Source organism: Rhododendron vialii, chromosome 8a, assembly GCF_030253575.1.
Source record: "Rhododendron vialii isolate Sample 1 chromosome 8a, ASM3025357v1".
NCBI classification, from domain to species: domain Eukaryota; kingdom Viridiplantae; phylum Streptophyta; class Magnoliopsida; order Ericales; family Ericaceae; genus Rhododendron; species Rhododendron vialii.
Window position 1 is genome coordinate 28,494,712 of NC_080564.1, and position 22,310 is coordinate 28,517,021.

Consider the following 22,310-nt stretch of genomic DNA (forward strand, 5'->3'; position numbering starts at 1 on the left):
GTTTACTAGTTTCAGAAGATTGCAATTTAGACTATTGATGGCGATCGCCACAATTCTGGGCACAGGTTATAGATGAGCTGGGAAATTAGTCTCATTTAGTGTGAATAAGAATTCTTGCGAAGCAATTGCCTAGATGAGTTGGTACGTGGAATTATCTTCTTGCCCTCCCCCAAAGAATTATTGTGACAAGATCAATCTTGCATAATACTCTGTACAAAGGCAGGCATACTTCTGAAACAAACAAACTCAGCTATGTAGCTGAAACAAAAAATTCTAGAGGTTATGGACCAGGATACAAATTTTGCAATGGAATTGAAGGGGGGGGGGGGGGGGGGGGTGGTTGAATAAGAACTCTTAACCAAATATAATATCACTGTTGGTATGGTGGAATTACAATATTATAAAGCTATTTATGTAAAATACTACTAGCATATAACCCGTGCTATGCACGATGTTAACCAAAAATTGTTTTAGAATGCTTTCTATAAAAATATACACATGGTTTTTACTGCTTTGTTATTCTACTGACATATAAATGTACGTCACAAGGCAGATATCATTCATAGTATCAACCAAGCAAAAATCAAAGATGTGTTTGATTAAGAGTTTGAGATTTGACTAATCTTTCACAAGTTTCGAAAAATGCATCAAAATGAAAGTAGTTAACTGAGTCGTCGAGCAAATAACATGAGAATATTTGTAAATCAAATAAGAAGATGAAAGAGAGGTTACAGAACTCTACAACAAATGACACTAGTAGTGTGCACGTATCATCATTTATTAATTCAGCTAGCCAATAAAAACAATACTATTTCTTGTAGATGAAGTATTACATTAGAAAATATAATTTGTAGATGAAGTACGACATTAGAAAATAGGAGTATAATTTATTATCTTCTCATGCAATTAGAAAAAGTAAACTTGAGTTTTAAAACTTGGAGAGAAAGATCAGGAGATTCTCTCCGCCCTAAAGAAACCATTTCAAGTGTGGCCAAACCGCCAAAAGCCAAATACAAACACACAAGTAGATCAACTATAATACTCCATATTTTTAGTGTACAATCTGTAAGGTCAACCCCATGGGATTTCCCTGGTGGTCAAATTTGGGAGTGGTTTGCTCATTTATATAGCATCTCAAGTTCGAAATTTCTCATACGTTACTAACTCTTTTGGGTTACCTTTATATACAGTTTTGCTTTGACTTTAAATGGAGCCTCTGCTAATAGACAGTGAAATTGATTTCCAGAATTTGGGTCACCTCATAAAGAGTTTTGCTCTAACTTAAAATGGAACCCTGCTAGTAGACAATGAGATTGATCTCCAGAATTAGACGAAACTCGTGTAAGTGAAAAGCAATACGGAAGAACGTCTTAATCAAATGATTTAGGCCCCGTTCCGGAAACCTTCTTAAAAAATGAGTACTTATTTTGAAACTTCTCAAAGAAAAATAAAAAGGGTCATTCCACAAAACTCAAATAAAAAGTTTATTTCACATTTTCAAACTCAAAAATAATGTAAATGAAAAAAAAATTCAATTTTTTTTTGTACCGTATTAAAGATCTTAATAAGATCTATCAAACAAGATCTATATTGATAAGAAAATTATTTACGTAAACATATGATTTTTGAGTTTGAAATTGCCTTCTTAAAAAATAAGGAGTTGTGCTATGAATAATGGGTGCCGAGGAGGGAAATCGTACCGATGGAGCGCCGGGCCATCTCCGGGCACCGGACGGCTGATCCGAGCCATCCAAAAATTCTAAAAAAAAAAAAAACCGAGGGAGCATTCGCGGGAATCAATGGCATCTGAGGTGTGTAGGATGCTTGATCCGAGCAGCCCTTTTTCGTGTGAAATCATATACACGAAAAAGGGGTGCTCGGATCAAGCATCCTACACACCTCGGATGCCGTTGATTTCCGCATCGGCCCTCTTGGTTTTTTTTTTATAGAATTTTTGGACGACTCGGATCGGCCGTCCGGTAGCCGGAGACGGCCCGGTGCGGCCATCGGTACGATTTCCCTCCCCGGCGCCCATTAGTACCTATATAAATTCTGAAAAAATAAGTACCTTCTTCTTATTTTGTGGAACAAATCTTATTATTGAATAAAAAATAAATTTTTATTCACGTTCTGGAACGGGCCTTTCAATATGAAGGCCCATTTTACTTCATCTTTGTCTTTTGCGAATTTCCAATAAGACAAGTGATTTCTCCTTCTATGAGTGTTTTTTTGGACAGAATTGAAGTCCTTGTAATGGGAGCTCTCTCTTGTCAATACCTAAAACAGCTGGATGATAGAAGAGTCTGCATTTCTTGGAAGCGGGGGGGCTGCTGCCCCAAGGGGGCAGCAGCGTGCTGCTGTGACCCGTTTGCGGGCCCATTCCAGTCTCGCTCCGATGATCGGAAACGTTCACTTTGTAGAGCTCGTCGAGTAGAACAACTATGCAAAAAATCAACTTATTTGAATATCATTAAGTGCCTGATCGGAGCCCATATAACTCTCGGTCCATGGGTTACAATGGATTTGATCCAGTGTTTCGGATCCATTTTTTTCAAGATAAAAAGGTTTCGATTAGGCACTTAATGATATCCAATTAAGCTGATTTTTTGCATAATTGTTTTACTCAACGAGCTCTACAAAATGAACATTTCCAATTATCGGAGCGAGACCGGAGTGGACCCGCAAATGGGTCACAGCAGCACGCGGCTGAGCAGCCCCCCGCTTCCGCATTTCTTGGAGTTCTCTTTTGTCCATATACTACTTCCACTTTTTCTTCATTCAAATCTAGGGAGTGATTTTTGCACTCGTCAAATTATTAACGATTAACTGTACCTTTAACAGAAATACAAAAATCAATACGGAATTGATTTTTCACTCCCTTTGAGAGTGCAGTTAACAATTAGGAGAGTACAAAAATCACTCCACTCAAATTATAAGACAGTCACGTAAAAAAAAAAAAATTATAAGACAGTTATTTATGCTAGAGTTCGTCTAGTCAGATGAGATGCTCACATTATGAGTTGCAACTTTTTCTTTTCATATGCCCCTCTTCTAGCCAACGGATTTGTAGTTCAAATGTTCAATGACACTTTCTTACCTCTTACACATGAAATGTGAGGGTTCGATTTTCGCCAAAAGTACTAGTGCTTAGTGTGGTAGTTGATGGCCTTTAGACTTTTCCCACTCATATGCCACTTAGCAGTACTCCTTTCTCGTCACTTTAGAAGTAAGCTAGATATCTATGTAAAAAAAACAGAAATCCTATGTGTACCGACCAAAAGTGTACCGCGCGCGGCCGTCGGTACACCGTCGGTAGGTTAGTGTCGGTGCAAATAGCACGACTCTAAAAAAAATACCCTCCTCCTAATGGTAACTAGTTAACGAAAAGAAATAAATCCTGTGCCTTTGGATGGAGGAAGAGTTATAATGTTGACCTCACCAGTCACCAGAACTATCCACATCTACACACAATATTAGTGTATTACTATTCGTGTTGATAGGCTCGATAGTTTTTAGACCCAATCTAGGATTATAAAAATTGATTTTGGCACTTCACATTTAATCATTGGCACTCCATTTTTTGTCTTTATCCCATGTGTAATCAATTACCAAATTATTCTTTATTTTGTTAGTGTTCATCTATTTTAAAGAGTATTGTTGTAACTTCAAATAGGAAAAAGACAAAAAGTAGAGTTTCAATGACTAAAAGTAGAATGCAAAAATCAATTTTCTAGAATTATTCTACAATTAAAAAGGAAAATAGGATGAAAAATTCATTTGTCATTTAATTTTATATTTTCTCAATATAGAAAAGGAAACGAAAGAACAAACGTGATTCAAAAACATTTCAAGAAAATATTTTTAACCACATATTGTTCTTCGATCTTCACAAAAATGCTCAGAACTTCAATGGTATACACTATCTTCTGTCTAACTTATATTGAGTACTACTCTTGTCAAAGTCAACAGAGATTAGGGCTACCCTTAAAAAACAAGATAACCTTTCAAAAGGTCAAACCGCAAAATGAGTCTGCTAACTTATTCAGAAGGTGGATATACCTAGAAAGATAGGGTTAAGGCTTTTAGTTGAAGACTTTTTTGAGAAGAGAAAATAAATACAAGTAGGAAAAGGGTAGGAACTTGTCCAAGGCATTTCTCTTCTCTTCTTTAAACAAGTGGGAGTGGGATTTGTCCTCAAGTACCCCTCCCCCATGTTGACAATATCAGTTTACCATGTGCATCTCATTACTATTTATATGGCTCCCACAATCTTTATTGAGTTCAATTATACTCCTATTCATCTCAAATATCTCTCTCTCCTCCCCCATCTCTCTCTAGAAACAGAAACTGAATCCCTTCAATTATTTTGTCTGCAGATCAAGAGTGGGTTCCCGAATTCGGAGATTAAAATAAACCCAGACCCATCACTTGTTCAATACAACTCCAAAAAGACCGATCAAAAAAACAAAAAAAACTCCAAAAAGGGTTGGGCTGATTTTTCTTGGAATTTCTTGATCTTCAAATTTCAGGTCTTGTTCAGTTCAAAAAAAAACTTATTCAGAGTTTTTGCTGCTGATTGGTTCCCTTTCCTGTGTTCACCTTTCTGGGGATTTGGCTCTGACCCCAATAAATTTATCAACTCACCTTTCTTGGGCTTTGAGCTATTTCGTCTCTCTCTCTCTCTCTCTCTCTCTCTCTCTCTCTCTCTCTCTCCAGAGCATGTGGGGCTTCATGCTTCTGCCTCCTCCACTGCTAGTTTTGATCTCTGGGTCATAATTTTGAGAAGTGGTTGTGTTGGGTAGCTTACCATTGTACCAGTACAAGAGAGTACATGGCCTGTCCTTTTATAGTTCTGCCTTAAAAATGTCAGCTTATCCATTTACCCTAGAGAGTGATTAAAGCTATTCAATTTGTTTTAAGAATTCTGAATCAGATGTTTTTACTGTGAATGATCTTTATGGGTACTAGGGTTTGTTTGTGAATTTGATTGTGATCTCTTTCCTGTCATATAAAGATGGAATCTGGAGATGGGTTTTACTCTATTGATGAGTTTAGGTTAGATGCCAAGTGGCTAATTGATCCCAAGTATCTATTTGTTGGGCCAAGGATTGGAGAGGGAGCTCATGCCAAAGTCTACGAGGGAAAGTAAGCCCTAATACTTCGACTTTGTTAATTTCAGGTTTATTTTAACTTACCAAAAACTATGTTTTGCTTTTTCATTTTCTTAGGTCATGTCAGTTATGGATAGCAATACCATTACTGTATTTGGATTTATTATTTGTTAAACTTCAGGTTTCCAATTCTGGTGTTCACTATGCAAGGATACAGAAGCCCTATCTTTGTTTGTGCTGCATTCCCAATCTTTAATTGGGTCAATTAGGTTTCTGTTCCTTGGGGATTTAGATTTCATTTTATGGGCATTTAGAGCCTGATTTCCTGATGAATAATGTTGGGAATATGTCCTTCAAAGTGGTGTATTACTGATTGGGGACAGGATTTCCATTGACAGGTTTTTTGTCTAGTTTTCGTGCAGTTGTCTCACAATTTGATTTATTGGCTTTCCCTCAGATATAGGAATCATAGTGTCGCTGTTAAAATTGTTCATAGAGGAGATACGCAGGAGGAAATTGCTAAGAGGGAAGGACGTTTTGCAAGGGAGGTCGCCATGTTATCCAGAGTTCAACATAAAAACTTGGCAAAGGTGGGTTGTGATTCTGAGCTTGTTACGATTGTTCACTGCTGGATCTTTCATGCATTTGATTGCAACAACGTAGTTATATCATCTGATGATGATTATTCCATTGTTGTGCAACAGTTTATTGGTGCGTGCAACAAGCCTGTGATGGTGATAGTCACTGAGCTCTTATTGGGGGGCACATTGCGTAAATATTTGCTGAACATGCGTCCGAGGTGCTTGGATACACGTGTTGCAGTTGGTTTTGCACTTGACATTGCTCGTGCGGTTGAGTGTTTGCACTCTCATGGGATCATACATCGCGATCTAAAGCCCGGTAATTCTTACAGTTGAAATTTGTACTTTACTGCATATTGAAAAGTTGTCTACGTAGTTTATGACTGAAGTCTGAAGCAGATATAACCCGCAGAAAGATAAGGGGTGTTCGAATCTTCATGTAATTGAATCATTATCGAATTGTTATGGCTACACACCTTGTTTAGAGGACGCACTTTCCAAATTTCTGGTCATGATATATGCCGTGGGCGTTTCCTTACTTATTATGCACCAATCATTTATTTATTTAGTGACCTACATGTTTGGGGTTGTTAACACGATTTTCCAGCTTGGTTTCCAACAATTTGGTAGCCTAAACTTCTTTAATTCACAAGCACAAGTTTTCAGCCATCAATTCCTCTCTAGGCCATTAATGCGCTGCTTTTGGTTCTTGTATTTGTGCATAACTCTTGCCATTTCAGTTAGAAGTGATCACCCCTGGTCACCATTCCTACTGGATAGAATTTGTCATATGATAAGAATTTATCTTGCACAATATGGCCCTTCAGAGTAACTACAGTTGAATGGAAATATTTTTTCTGGGTTTGAAATCTTTCTTTTCTCATGTCTCATATTCCTAGTCCTTGCAAGTATACACACTTTAAACCTTTGGTAATTGCCGATTCTTTTGTTATCGGTGGGCCAATATTCGTAGGCAGTCCAACCTTAGGTAGAACCTTTTGCCAAAGAGGTCAACAAATTTTTAGGGTTTGGTACATTTTGGATACTTGGTGCATGAGTCACGAGGAAAACATCCAAGGAGTGAATGCAATTCTTTTTATTACAGATTGTTCTGTATCTTCATAAGCTTGCTGTTGAAGAAAACATTACTTCGCTTTTGGACCATAATTTAGTTGAATGAGTAAGTAATTATCTATAGGCTTCCCCAAAAAGAATATGAAGATTACTAAATCCATAAGTCTGAAGGCGTTTTGTGAATGAGGATATATTTGCAGTAGTGATTGGGTTTTGGAGCAAGATCTAGTACGTAGTGCTGTTTTTCTTTCTTTCTGCATTGAGCGTTCTTTCTTGTGTCCTTAACCTGGGATACAGCATAGGCCGTGCCATATTTACGTATTGACATAACCATATGTTGTGCTGATATTCTATTCCTCTTGAATCACCTTACTATTTGAATTCACCACTTCACTTTGACAGGGTTGGGAACAAGCCTAGTTAAACCAAGTAGTGAGTTATTCACATAATTTTGGGACTTCACATATCCACGTGCAGGGTACGTGCAGTTGCACATGAGTCAGGGTGTTGGATAGCATTTAGTCTGAATACCTAGTGCAAGAGTCTGTATTTCTGAAAATGGGAGATTTTATTTCTCTAGATGTTGGTTCAATTCTGTTGATTATTTCTATCTTTGGTTCTCCAACTGTTACTTAATTACTTGGTTCGAGTCTTGCACGTACACCACAGGCTTCTTACAAGTATGCCATAGCAAAAGAGAAGTGGACTTAATTTTCCTATCTAAACATACGAAAGAGGAAGGCTAGTGTGAGTGTTGAAGGTCTTATGGTCCTTGCAAGGGCCACCTTACTAGAATTTTGGGGTTGAGTAGTTTCTTTACCTTGGAGGATTAAGAAGCAAAATCTAGCGCACCTGTGCTATTTACTGGAAATTTGTAGAGGCCCTGGGCCATTTCGCTCGCCCCTCAGCTCCTGATCCTTTGGACTCCAAATTTGTAGAGTCTCTTTTCTCCTAGTTTTATAGGTAAAAGAATAATGTGCTGAAGCATGGTTATGAAAATACAAACTGTTTGGAAGTTATGGAACGTTATTTAGTGAAGAAACTTTGGTGTTCCTTTGTCAAAGTATTTTAAAGCTAATAGTCAGATGAAATGATGATTTCTGCCTAATTAGAATGCAGAGTCGCAGACTTCCATCATTATGTGTATGGGTTTGGTTCAGAGATCTGGTGATTAAAATTCTTGGGCAGTGGTTGGCTGGTTGCCATTTGGTTCTGTCTTGAGGGTACAAAGTGATGGTTTACATGCTTTTATGTCTCAAGTTGTTAAGATTCCTGAAATCTAGATGTTATAAGAGGAACATGGAACATCTCCGCTTCACGTCATGTCTGTACTATTGTTCACGGTTTTGCTGAACAAGCTTTCCGATCACAAAATAATCCCTATTGGCACTCCTGCTTATGGAAAGCTAGAACGGCCTCACGGGAGCATATGTATCTGTATCTTGACACTTTATGTAGGATTAGGATTGCTGAGCCCTCCGATGAGAATTTTGATTCCTGAAAACTCTTTGGGCAGGGCCTAGCATGTGATAGTGTTCCTTGTAAATTTTTTACCCAACAGGTAATTTATGCTACATCAAAAGTATACTAGTTCTCAGAACTTTTTTTATTTAGAAAATCACTTGTGTGACACAGCTTCACAAAAATGTTCAAAACAAAAGGGAGATTTCCTTTCTATATGAGAATAGATTATCAACAGTGGACTCATAATCGTGTTCAGACCACATTATGGTGATGTTATGGAACGTTTTCCAACTACATGCAGTACTCATCTGCAAAGTAAGCTAGTACTTCAATAAAGGGAGGACTAAAATGCCATTTTGTGCTCTAGTTTGGTTTGCCCCATCAAAATCCTAACGGTTCCCTCTCCATTCTGGCTTGAATTATCTTGTTCCCATCTTTCAACATATTTTATGGTATTTCTATTGTCTACATAACAGAAATGGCGTTGTTGTTGGGAAATAATGTACGAATAAAGGCACCTCTATCCTTTTCCTTGGAGTTTCGACTGAGGAAAATATAATGCTTTACATAAAAGGGAGAAAGTACTGACACCGAAGATTGAACATATTATTGCAGAAAACTTGATCTTGACAGCAGACCAAAAAACAGTTAAGCTCGTGGATTTTGGTTTAGCAAGAGAAGAGTCATTAACGGAGATGATGACTGCTGAAACAGGGACGTACCGATGGATGGCACCTGAGGTATTTCATTGAGACTACATAATCCTCTCTCCAATCTGCTGCTCTTTGGTATATGTGTGTGTGACCACTATGTACATACTTGGCTTGTTGTATGGTGATAGTTGTACAGCACTGTTACCTTGAGGCATGGAGAGAAGAAGCACTACAACCATAAAGTAGATGCATATAGCTTTGCCATTGTGCTGTGGGAGCTCTTACACAACAAGTTGCCATTTGAAGGCATGTCAAATCTGCAAGCAGCATATGCAGCTGCCTTTAAGGTAGTAATCTTCCTCATTTCCCTGCAACATTACTATGCTGTATTTGGATAGAGAATTTGGAAAACAAAAAGGAAATAAGGGAAAGGATCTAGCAGCTCACAAACGGCTAGATCAATCTAAATTTTTATTTCCTTTTCCTTGACCATTCCTTAATCCAGATACATCCATAATTTCTTCTTGGGTCGATCTAATACAGGAAAGTTCTACCGAGTCTTCTTCTATCTATTGTGAACTCATGTCTTTTTTTCTATTCAGAACACACGACCTAGCTTGGATGACCTCCCGCAAGACCTGGCTTTAATTTTGGATTCATGTTGGAATGAGGATCCAAATGCTCGCCCCAACTTCAGCCAAATAGTACAGATGCTCCTACATTATCTTTCGATCATCTCGCCTCCCGAGCCCATGATCCCTTCCCGTGTTTTCATGTCTGAGAATGCAGTCTTGCCTCCAGAATCTCCAGGCACAAGCTCTTTGATTGCTCTATGTAATAACTCTGGGGATACCCCCAGAGGAGAGATGGAAAACAAACCAAAAGGTATCTTCTTATGCTTCAGCCAGTGCTATTAACTGTTCAATGACAAATGAGAGTTGGGAGATGGAGAGGTTCTGTCCACCCAAGGGGTATACTAGTACTGCAAATGAAGCTCGGTGCAAAAATAGGCTTTAGTCCGCATGTACTTTTTGGTAACACGTTAAATGTAAAATTACCACGTTCTTTTTCTTTTATTCACTTCAATTTGCGAGATGAGATGCTTGCAGTCTTGTTTCTCCAAATTAAATCAGTTGTAGGACCTTAGTTCTAATGGCATGGTTCTATAATCAAATAATTTCTACTCTGTACTTTTGAGGTTGCCTTTTTGTTGTTCTGTTGGATTGGAGCTTGTTAGATGGGTGTTGAGTTCCAGTGCACGAAAAGACCAGAAAGATGGGAACACCCGAACCCATTTACACATCCTGACCTGCAAGAACCACCTCCACAGGAACCTTTGTGACCAGTGACGGGAACCAAACAAAATGTCTCTCTCTCTCTCTCTCTCTGGGGGGGGAGGGGGTGTGTTTGTGGGTGTGTGTGTGCAGTAACATAGAGGTGCTTCACATACAAATCCTCCATGAAATTCTTTGACCCCATCATGCTAGAACTTTCCAATCTTCATTTCTCGCCGTATCTCAACAGATTGAAGTACTACTACATTCATCAGTAAAGCTACCTCTACACTGCTGAATTAAAAAATTGAAAAGTGTTTAGAGATGCCAAAACCAGAAGGGGAAAAAAGCTTTAAGGGTTTCAGTTGAAGAATAAAATTTAAGATGAATTATACGGTAAATGTAGAAAATACAAACTGATGGGTGATCTAGCGGTTCCACCGCACTTAAAATATGTCAATCAATCATGGATGCCAGTCTCAATACTTTAGGTGAACAAATTGTCCCCGACGTACCAAAGCAAATGAACTTCCTTTGCATTCGTCTCTTTATTCTAGACATCCAAACGTAAGTACAAATCAAACTAGATAATCATGCCAAGCTTTCTTTTGCTAAATAACCTTAACCGCTAAAAGGCTACATCCCTCAAAACATTACAGTACATGACAGACTGCGAAGGGTTCACCAATAATCATTACACGAACAAGACCCATCCTTGAAATGGTGGAAGCAGTTTCGAAGCATTGTGACAGTCCATACACACTCTGACATTTTTTGTTATTCTGATTATAGTACCCGGAGAAGTCCGAATAAGGCCAAAAGCAATTGCCAGCTTCTCACTATGGTGAGATATTGAAGATTCCTCGTCATCTTCCTCTGCCTCTAGGCTTGCCCCTGTGGTGCTGGGCGCATATCCAGCCAGCTTGATCTTCTTCGTCATGTTTTCAGTTGAATTATAAACCTCATCCGAATCAGGGTGGATATTGTCTTAAGAAAAAAACTCATGAATGACTCCATCCATCTCAATCACACTACAACTTGGCATTTGCTTAATCCCTTTCTCTTTCAACTGATTTCTCACTCTTAATGCATCCTCCAACCTACCCACAGAAGCATAAATATTTGACAGAATTATGTAATCACCACTATCCATAGGCTCCAATCTGACCACATTTTTTAGCGATTCTTCACCAATTTCCACATTTTTATGAACTCTGCATGAAGCCAACAATGTTCTCCAAATAATTGCGTTGGGTTGGATGGGCATGATGTTTATAAACTGATAAGCCTCCTCTATGAAGCCTGCTCTACCAAGGATATCAACCATGCAACCATAATGCTCAATCATCGGCTCAATACCAAAATCTCTACTCATACTAACAAAGAATCCAATACCCTCATCCACCAAACCTGCATGCCTACATGCACAAAGAACAGCCACGAAAGTTACATTGTTCGGTGCAATGTTCTCTTCCACCATCAAATTGAAGAACTCAATAGCCTTTCTCCCTTGTCCATTATATGAAAGGCCTTGAATTAACACTGCCCAAGAGAAGACATCTTTTGAAGGCATTTTCTGAACACTTCGATTGCATTGGCCACGGACCCGCATTTTAGATATGAATCCATAAGTGCAGTTCCAAGAGTAACAGTGAGCTGCATCCTCTTCTTCATTACATAAGAATGCACCCATTTGCCGGTTTCTAGAGCTCCGAGGACTGCACAAGAAGAAAGTATGGGAACCATCGTCCCCGCATCAGGCTCTACATCAGCCTTTTGCATCTCGTGGAACAGTTCAAGTGCCTCTTTATGTCGGCTTGCTTGGCTATAACCGGAGATCATCGCATTCCACGTGACAACATCCCTTCGAGGCATCTCATCAAATAGCCTTCGTGCTGTATCCACACGACCGCACTTTGAATACATATCCACGAGGGAGGTGACCAGAGTGGGATTTCCCTTTAACCCATTTGCCTCCACGTACTCATGGATCCACTCACCCACTTCTACGTCATTTAACCTTCCGCAGGCCGTCAAAACACAACCCAACGTGACCTTATTAAACCCAACTTCCATTGCCAGCATTTTCCTAAAAAACCCCACGACCTCTTCCCAACAGCGAATCTCATAGTACCCTGCAACTATCCAACTCCACGCAGAAACACTCCTCTCATTCATTCCATCAAACATGTGGCGGGCAACGTCTACTTCACCACAACCCGCATACAAACCAATCAAGGCATTCAACACAAACCCATTGGACCCAAGTCCATATTTCATAACCAGGGCATGGATTTGCTCTCCCTCCTTCAAAGCATGTAGCCTTGCACAAGCTTTCAAAATACATGGGAAGGTGAATTCATCGGGTCGAACCGATCTTTCGCACATTTCGTTGAACAAAAGAATTGCTTCATTGGGTGATTTCTTCAATGTGAAGCCTCTGATCATGAGATTATAAGATGCCGAATCGGGTTCTTAGAGTTTTTCGAAGATGGAGATAGGATAGTCCATGGGTATATCTGGAATAAGTATGGCTGCGGATTCGAGGAGGTTTCTGGCCATTCTCCTGTTGTGGATAAGGCGGGTTTTGATGAGATGGGCGTGGATTTGGTTGAGGTCTTTGATGGTCTTGCATTGTTCAAGAATTATTCTAGTGTTCTCTGGGAACTGGGGGATGGTAGTCGGAGCAGTTAGGGTTTTAGCTGGGACGAGGGAAAGAGAGAAGGGCATTTGTTGTGGAGAATAAATTCCCTCCGCCAGAGGAGGAAATGTGGCCTTTTCCTCCAAACTAATAACTTCCTGCCACGTCATCGATAGTACAAACCCAATGGATTACGTGTTGTGCTTAACTTACTTCTCCAAGCCAAAACTTAATCCCTAAAGGTTTCAAGAATTACCCACGTGCCACAACACCCTATTATTGATAAATTGCTCATCTGTGAGTTTCGGAGGAAATTTGTTTCTCGCATGCAAAATTCAGTGTTCCAAATTTCAATATGTTTAAATTGAAAAAAAATTTAATTTTCTGTTCATTTTATCCTAAATGATCATAATTAAATTTTGACTATAGGGCGCTTGTTGATTTAGCACTAAGAAAGCCGTAGAACCAAATATTTCTTAGGGCTAACCAATGAAAGCCTTAAAGCCAAAAATTAATTATGACCATTTAGGTTAAAATGATTAGAGAAATAGGATTTTTGTACCGGTTCAAGCGGATTGAAAATTATAGCACATAATTTTTTAACCATATTTTTTAATATATAACTGTAGGTTAAAAAATTAATTGTTCCAAATTTCAATCCATTTGAATGAGTGGGAAGATTTTATTTTTCTGATCATTTAATTCTTAATGGTCATAATTAAATTTTGACTCTAGGACTCTCGTTGATTAGCCCTAAAAAAGTCGTAGAACCAAATATCTCTTAGGGCTAACCAACGAGAGCCCTAAAGCCAAAAACTAATTCTGACCCTTTAGGATAAAATGATCAGAGAAATAAAATCTTTTCACCCATCCAAACGGATTGAAATTTGGAACACTTTTTTTCAACCTACAATTATATATTAAAAAATATAGTTAAAAAACTAAGTGCTCTAATTTTCAATTTGTTTGAATCGGTAAAAAAATCATATTTCTCTGATCATTTTATCCTAAAGGGTCATAATTAATTTTTGGCTTTAAAACTCTCGTTGGTTAGCCCTAAGAGATATTTAGTTCTATGACTTTTTTAGGGCTAATTAACGTGAGCTTTATAGTCAAAATTTAATTATGGCCATTTAAAATAAAATAATCAAAAAATTAAAAAAATTTCACCGGTTCAAATGGATTGAAATTTAGAACACTTAATTTTGCATGGGAGAAACAAATTTCCTCCGAAACTCACATAGCAGCAATTTTCCAATAATAGGGTGTGCATGTTGGTAATTCTTGAAACCTTTAAGGATTAAGTTTTGGCTTGGAGAAGTAACCCAAGTTAAGCACAGCACGTAATCCATTGGGTTTGTACTTTCGATGACATGGCAGGAAGTTATTAGTTTGGAGGAAAAGGCCACATTTCCTCCTCTGGCGGAGGGAATTTATTCTCTTTGTTGTGGCCTTGCTAAAGGGATGATTTATATATTTAATTATTTATATTTTGTTGTCTCAACATATAATTTTCTGTTTGTTCAATCTCGAGTTTTCAATTTAAAGACTGGTTTATTGATTTGAAAATTTATATAAGAATCTAATGATTTTGAAATTGGACAGTTAATTTAGAATTTGTATAAGTAAAATATGAGACAAACAAATCGGGACGAATGATATATTTTATTAAAGGGCAAATTTCACTCAGACCTCCTGAGGTATCTGACAATGACATAAAGTACCTCTCAGTTTTCAAAAATGATAGAAACCTCCCCTATTTCACAGTTTGAGTTTCATTCCGTTAGTTCCGTTAGTGAAATGGACGGAAAACGTACGGAAAATGAAATTTTCAATTTTATTTAGTTCTACAGCTATCTTAGGGCTCTTATTGAACGTCCTAGAGCAAAAAATTAATTATGACCCTTTTGGATAAAATGATCAGAAAAATAAGATCTTTGCACCGATTCAAACGGATTAAAAATTAGAGCACTTAAGTATCTTCTCTTCATTTGGTTCTATGGCTCTCTTAGGGCTCTCATTGAAAGCTTTGAAGCCAAAAATTAACTATAACCATTTAGGATAAAATGATAAAAAATAAAAATCTTTGCACCGATTCAAACGAATTAAAAATTGGAGCACTTAAGTATCTCCTCTTCGTTTAGTTCTACGGCTATCTTAAGTCTCTCATTGAAAATCTTAGAACTAAAAATTAATTATTGCACTTTAGGATAAAATAATCAGAAAAATAAGATTTTCGCACCGATTCAAATGGATTGAAAATTGGAGCACTTTAAGTATTTGCTCTTCATTGAAAGCCCTAAAATCTAATAAAGAGCAAAATTTTAAATGCTCCAAATTTTAATTCGTTTGAATCGGTACGAAGATTTTATTTTTTTAATTATTTTATCCTAAATGGTCATAATTAATTTTTAGCTCTAGGACTTTCAATGAGAGCCCTAAGATAGCTGTAGAACTAAATAAAATTGAAGATTTCATTTTCTGTACATTTTCCGTCCACTTTACTAACGGAACTAACGGAATGAAACCCAAACTGTGAAATAGGGGAGGTTTCTATCATTTTTGAAAACTTAGAGGTACTTTCTGTCATTGTCAGATACCTCAGGGGATCTGAGTGAAATTTTCCCTTTATTAAACAACAATTCTTTACTCAACAAAATTTCGTTTTGCCACAAGGGAGTCTCACTTGCTTACATTGGTCCATTCCTAGTCTTTATTTGGTTATCTAAAAAAAAGGGAAATAACTTTAGGGGCGAGCATGGATTCATTAAAATGTGGAAAATAGCCCAAGGTAAAAAAAGATAGTGGAGAATAGCAACTAGGGATGGTGCTGTGCAGTGATGTGCGTAGCACCGTGCTACGCACCTCCGAGCCGCCAGATTGTGTATCTGACAGTTCTGATTTCATCTCAACAATGAACGACTCTTAATCGTTGATTGCAGAAATGAGATCCGAGCCGTCGAATGCATTATCCGATGGCTCGAAGGTGTGCAGCACGATACCAACTCAAAGTCCGGAGAATAGAGTCTCTTGGGGTGCCAAAATGAAGTCTTTACTAGCTACTTAAGCCAAAGGGGACTTTATTTAAAGGTTCTCTTGGAGATGCTCTTAGGTTAATTGAGTATGGCTTGCCCCCACATATGGCTAATAGCTTAGATCTGTTTGGAATCGAAATCATTAACGTAAGGGCAAATTTCACTTACCTCCCCTGAGGTTTCTGACAATTACAGACACCTCCCCTCAGGTTACTGAAATTGCACTTACCTCCCTTGTCAGGGTTAACAGGTAACAGAACCTGTAACGACCCTGAATTTTGGTCTATAAAAATTTCGTTAAAAATTTGAATTTTATTTAATTTACTTATTTTCTTTTGAGTGACTATATGTTTTCTTGTAAAATTCGTTGTAGTTAGATTTTGGTCTCAACTAGAAACCCTACTTGGCCAATTTGGTTAATTTCCAACCGACTACTTGGAGGAACCAAGCAACCGACTTACCTAGTTACTAGATGAACCTTTTGAACCTTTTGCCTTTGCCCATTGGTCCATGATGGTTAGGGTAATCTTTGTCCATTGGACAATAGGCCCCCCATTTAAATATTTTGGTAAAGTACAAAATATAGTATTTTAATGGTTTATAAAACATGTGCTAGTACTTGTATGCTTTATTTATTGGGGATTCTTCCACCCCTCCATTATCCATTGGTTAATAACCACAAGGGTAATTTTTGTCCATTGGATAATAAACTTTTTATTCCAAAAAGTACATGTAGTCTTTTTTTTTAAATATTATTTTAATGAAAGGTACTTGTACTCTTTTGTCCAATGGTTATTAACCGCAAGGGAAATCATTATCCATTGGGTAATAACCATTAGGGAAGTTAGTAACCATTGGGTAATAACTCTTTTGACCAAAACAAAGTACCGATGTGACTAGTGAACCTTCCAAATAAAGTTGATTTGACTTGTACTTTATTATTATTTTAATGGGGAGAATCCTAGCATTTTTATTTAATTGGGGTACTTGGTACCACACCCATATTTAATATAGGGCTTTTGTCACATACTTTAAAAAGTACTCCTCGATTATTTTAATATAAAAGTTTTCCTTGTAGCTATTGTCCATTGGACAATAAAAGTTAGGGGATTTATTATCCATTGGGTAAAAGCCCAAATCTTTTTCCTAAGTACTCCTATATTATTTTATATTGGGGTTTTGTACCCAATTGGATTAATTTATTGGGAAGTGTGATCTACCTAGATTACAAAGTACCCTAGTTTATTTATTTAATCAACATGTGCCTAAATTGTAATTCTTTATTTGATATTTGATTTTGTGAATCTTGTACTTTCTTATTCTTCCTTGTTTATATATATATATATATATATATATATATATATATATATATATGTGTGTGTGTGTGTGTGTGTGTGTGTGTGTGAGTGTACTTGAGAGGAGAGAGAGGCCGAGAGAGGGAGAGAGGAGAGAGAGGCCGAGAGAGAGGGAGAGGAGAGAGAGATAGGAGAGAGAGAGGGAGAGATTTTGTTGTACTTCCATGATCCTTCCTTGATCTTTCTCCAATCCTTGGTGAATCTTTCTTTCCTAACCAAACTTAACTTCCATTTGTACTTCTAGGATTTGTTCAAGACAAATCTTGTACCCCTTGTCTCCTATCCTTCCAACAAATCTCCCATAGTTCAATCCAAGGACTAAACTAGCCTTGCAAGCTACCATATTAGGCCTTAGTCTTTTTATGCCTAATGACAACCTATGATGGACCTTTATGACATAATCCTAGCTTTTATTAGCCTTAGACCTTGACTACAAGCTAAACCTAGGTTATGACTACCTAAAAAGCCTAAGATCTTAGTTGATTACATAGCCTTACACCTAAGATTTAGATTGGACAAGCTATGACTTGGTTGAAAGGTTGATTTGATGACTTGATGGAGCAAAATCCATGGGAGATACAGAGAGAGAGAGGGCCGGCCATAGAGAGAGGGGGACAGCTAAGGTTTTGCCTATAAATAGCACCCCATGTTTCTCATTCAACTCACACCTTCAAGCTTTGCTCTTCCTTCTCTCTAGAATTCTTTGTTTCTTTCTTTGTTCTTGTTAGTTCTTCCTTTGTTCTTGAGTGTTCTTGTGTTCTTCGAGAAACTCAACCTAAGCCGCCACTAAACCGCCACTCGACCACCCTATCGATCCAAAAGTAGTAGTAGTGTTAGTCAAGTAGAAGTTTCGAGAGAAACCTTTCTCTTTCGAAGCTACCGGAGACCACCGTAGGAAGTTACTCCGTCCGACCACCGACGTACTTTCCGTAGCCGACTATCGCCAAGAAGTAAGGTAGAGTCCCTCGTCCACTAACTCAACGTATAACGTAGAACTGTATGTTGGAAAGTATAATGTAGAACCCCTTGACCCTAACTCTACGTATAGAACCGTATGATATAAAGTAGGTTATCTTTATTTACGTACTTATCGTTTGAATTAGAAGTATTCGTATTTTGATCTTTAAGATAGTTATGAGTATGCGTACATGAATTGCTTGTATTACTTGTGGTATGTGATAAAGCATAAGTGATTTCACTCCAAAGACGTCCGTACATGTGGCGTTGTGCTTTGAATAAAGCATAAGTGATACACTCCAAAGGCGTCCGTACATGTGGCGTTATGCTATAAATAATGATTGAGCGTGAATAGTAATATAGAATTGGATGATCTTGTTAGGATGATTCTTGCTTACGTTTGTCCTACCGCGGAGTCTTTGTATGTAAACGAGACACGATAACCGAGAAAATAGAAACATGACACCTAGGGTGTGGTTAATTAAAAGAAATGTTTTCCGAGGAAGGAAATATTTTTGAAACTACATAATGACCGATTTTGGGAGACATTATGTGAGTCGTGTGTAAAAGAAACGTTTGAAAAGGTTGAACTGTTATGAAAACCGCAACGTGGCCGGACTTGGTAGCCCGTTGTGTATGAAAACTCATAATGTGGCCGGACTTGGAAGCCCATTGCGTGGATTGTGAAAACCACAATGTGGCCGGACATGGTAGCCCATTGTGTGGTGTGTGTTTTGTGTGTGTTCCAATGGGATCCGGGAAAAACGGAACCATTGTGAGGTTGTGTGCCAATGGGAACCCGGCGCGGCGGAACCATTGTGAGGATACTCGGGAACCCGGCGCGGCGGAACCGAGGTAGGGTGTGTGTAGCTTGGTTATCCGCGGTACGGAGCCAATGCAAATATTTTTGTGTGCCAATGGGAACCCGGCGCGGCGGAACCATTGTGAGGATACTTGGGAACCCGGCGCGGCGGAACCAAGGTAGGGTGTGTGTAGCTTGGTTATCCGCGGTACGGAGCTAATGCAAATATTTTTGTGTGCCAATGGGAACCCGGCGCGGCGGAACCATTGTGAGGATACTTGGGAACCCGGCGCGGCGGAACCAAGGTTGGGTGTGTATGCTTGGTTATCCGCGGTACGGAGCCAATGCAAATATTTTTGTGTGCCAATGGGAACCCGGCGCGGCGGAACCATTGTGAGGATACTCGGGAACCCGGCGCGGCGGAACCGAGGTAGGGTGTGTGTATGCTTGGTTATCCGCGGTACGGAGCCAATGCAAATATTTTTGTGTGCCAATGGGAACCCGGCGCGGCGGAACCATTGTGAGGATACTCGGGAACCCGGCGCGGCGGAACCGAGGTAGGGTGTGTGTAGCTTGGTTATCCGCGGTACGGAGCCAATGCAAATATTTTTGTGTGCCAATGGGAACCCGGCGCGGCGGAACCAAGGTTGGGTGTGTATGCTTGGTTATCCGCGGTACGGAGCCAATGCAAATATTTTTGTGTGCCAATGGGAACCCGGCGCGGCGGAACCAAGGTTGGGTGTGTAGCTTGGTTATCCGCGGTACGGAGCCAATGCAAATGATTTTGTAAAGTGTGTGGCTTGGTTATCTGCGGTATGGAGCCAATGCTAATGATTTTAAAAAGGTTGGGTGTGTAGCTTGGTTATCCGCGGTACGGAGCCAATGCAAACGATTTTGTAAAGTGTGTGGCTTGGTTATCTGCGGTATGGAGCCAATGCTAATGATTTTAAAAAGGTTGGGTGTGTAGCTTGGTTATCCGCGGTACGGAGCCAATGCAAATGATTTTGAAAGTGTGTAGCTTGGTTATCCGCGGTACGGAGCCAATGCAAATGTTTTGTGTAAACAAATGATTTTTGAAAGGTTGTTTTGTAAATGAAAATGTTGACACGGTCTACGATGAGTCGCGTAGGAGAAACTCTGAAATCTTGGACACCAACGATAGTTGATTAATGAATGTGGATGTGTCATTGATTAACTGTGTATATACTTATCATGTGGAAATTGATGTTGTATTATAGCTTGTTTATAAGTTATGGGTTAGCGGGTATGGGATTACTCTGCTGAGCTTTGTAGCTCACGGTGTTGCCTTTTGGTGACCCTGACATATTATATCGGTGGCGACGCTGGTATAATGTGTCAGATTTTGTAGATAATCAGGGTTAGCAGATCACCGTGGAGGCTTTGGAGCTGAGGAGCTGGCAAGAATAGAGGAGCTGAGGAGCTGTAGTTAGGAACCCTAGAATCCCCCTCCATTGGTGTAAAATATTGAACTCTTGTGAGAGTAGTTGTTGTAATAAGAGCCAGACTCCATTTGATTGTATCAATAAATTGTCTTCTTAACGTACCCAAAATTCAGGGCGTTATAGATTTTTATCAATAAATTGTCTTCTTAACGTACCCAAAATTCGGGGCGTTACAGAACCTAACGGGGGAAGCAAAAATACTTATTTGCCCATGGTCTTATACTGAATAAAGAAAGCCGGATAAAAGAAGAAGGAAGAATAAAGAAAATGCAAAAAATAAAAGGGAAAAGTATACAGTGTTTCAGCTACCTACCCACCACGTGAAGTGTAGGGTTGTGATGTGTAAGGGAAAAGTTTACATGTGCCGCGTGTTTTTTAGCTTTTTGAGACCGTTTGGGCCTCCAAACGAGCCTTTGAATCGTTTTTGGACTATTTTTGTTTCGCTTATAACTTTTCGTAGAAAACTCTGTTTCAGCCCATTCTTTTTTCAGAACTCTTGTTTTTGCCCCATTGACACACGCTTCTTTTCTCTCTGGACACAACTTTCTCTCTAAAATCAAGTGTTCCAAATTACAATCCGTTTGAATGGGTGAGAAGATTTTATTTTATTTATCATTTAATTCTAAATGGTCATAATTAAATTTTGACTATAGGGCTCTCGTTAATTAACCCTAAGAAATTGTAGAATCAAATATCTCTTAGGACTAACCAACGAGAGCCTTAGAGTCAAAATTTAATTATGACCCTTTAGAATTAAATGATCAGAAAAAAAAAATCTTCTCACCCATTCAAATGGATTGAAATTTGGAACACTTAATTTTTCAATCTGCAGTTTATATATTAAAAAATATGGTTAAAAAATTAAGTGTTCCAAATTTCAATTCGTTTGAACCGATAGAAAGATTTTAGTTTTCTAATCATTTATTCTAAATGGTCATAATTAAATTTTGACTATAGGGCTCTCGTTGATTAACTCTAAGAAAATCGTAGAATCAAATATCTCTTAGGACTAACCAATGAGAGCCCTAGAGTCAAAATTTAATTATGACCTTTTAGAATTAAATGATAAAAAAAATAAAATCTTCTCACCCATTCAAACAGATTGAAATTTGGAACACTTAACCAAATTTAACGAAAATAAATTAAGTGTTTCGAATTTCAATCCGTTTGAATGGGTGGGAAGATTTTATGTTTCTGATCATTTAATTCTAAAGGGTCATAATTAAATTTTGACTATAGGACTCTTGTTGGTAAGTCCTAAGAGATATTTGATTCAACGATTTTCTTAGGGTTAATCAACGAGAGCCCTATTGTCAAAATTTAATTATGACCTTTTAGAATAAAATGATCAGAAAACTAAAATCTTTCTATCGGTTCAAACGAATTGATATTTAGAACACTTAATTTTTTAACCATATTTTTTAATATATAAACTGCAGGTTGAAAAATTAAGTGTTCCAAATTTCAATTCATTTGAATGGGTGAGAAGATTTTATTTTTCTGATCATTTAATTCTAAAAGGTCATAATTAAATTTTGACTCTAAGGCTCTCGTTGGTTAGTCCTAAGAGATATTTGATTCTACGATTTCTTAGGGTTAATTAACGAGAGCCCTATAGTCAAAATTTAATTGTGACCCTTTAGAATTAAATGATAAATAAAATAAAATCTTCTCACCCATTCAAACGGATTGTAATTTGGAACACTTGATTTTAGAGAGAAAGCTGTGTCCGAAGAGAGAAGAAGCGTGTGTCAGTGGGGCAAATTTTTATTGGTGGGAGGCACGGCACCACCTGGCAAATTCCACGTGTTGCCCTTGGGGCAACGAATAATTTCTCAAAGTTGAGCCAAGGGTAGATTTGTCATGGAAAAATGTCTTTATGCTGACATCATCACCTTTA

General features: G+C 38.3%; 1 protein-coding gene and 1 pseudogene across 2 annotated transcripts; one reads left to right on the forward strand and one right to left on the reverse strand.

The window, feature by feature from the left end:
* The first annotated feature begins 4,150 nt into the window (after positions 1-4,150).
* LOC131335904 (serine/threonine-protein kinase STY13-like) lies at positions 4,151-10,073 on the forward strand. Of its 2 annotated transcripts, XM_058371461.1 has the most exons (6): positions 4,151-5,145; positions 5,569-5,701; positions 5,816-6,011; positions 8,846-8,970; positions 9,072-9,230; positions 9,486-10,073. In XM_058371461.1, exons 1-6 carry the CDS (start codon positions 5,015-5,017, stop codon positions 9,798-9,800), a joined length of 1,059 nt encoding a protein of 352 aa, XP_058227444.1. In that variant the 5' UTR covers positions 4,151-5,014; the 3' UTR covers positions 9,801-10,073. The 2 variants fall into 2 exon arrangements, with proteins under 2 accessions (XP_058227444.1, XP_058227443.1); XM_058371460.1 differs by having other exon boundaries at positions 4,194-5,145; positions 5,569-6,011.
* Positions 10,074-10,567: 494 nt separating this feature from the next.
* LOC131335903 (pentatricopeptide repeat-containing protein At1g08070, chloroplastic-like) lies at positions 10,568-12,890 on the reverse strand (annotated as a pseudogene).
* Positions 12,891-22,310: the final 9,420 nt, after the last annotated feature.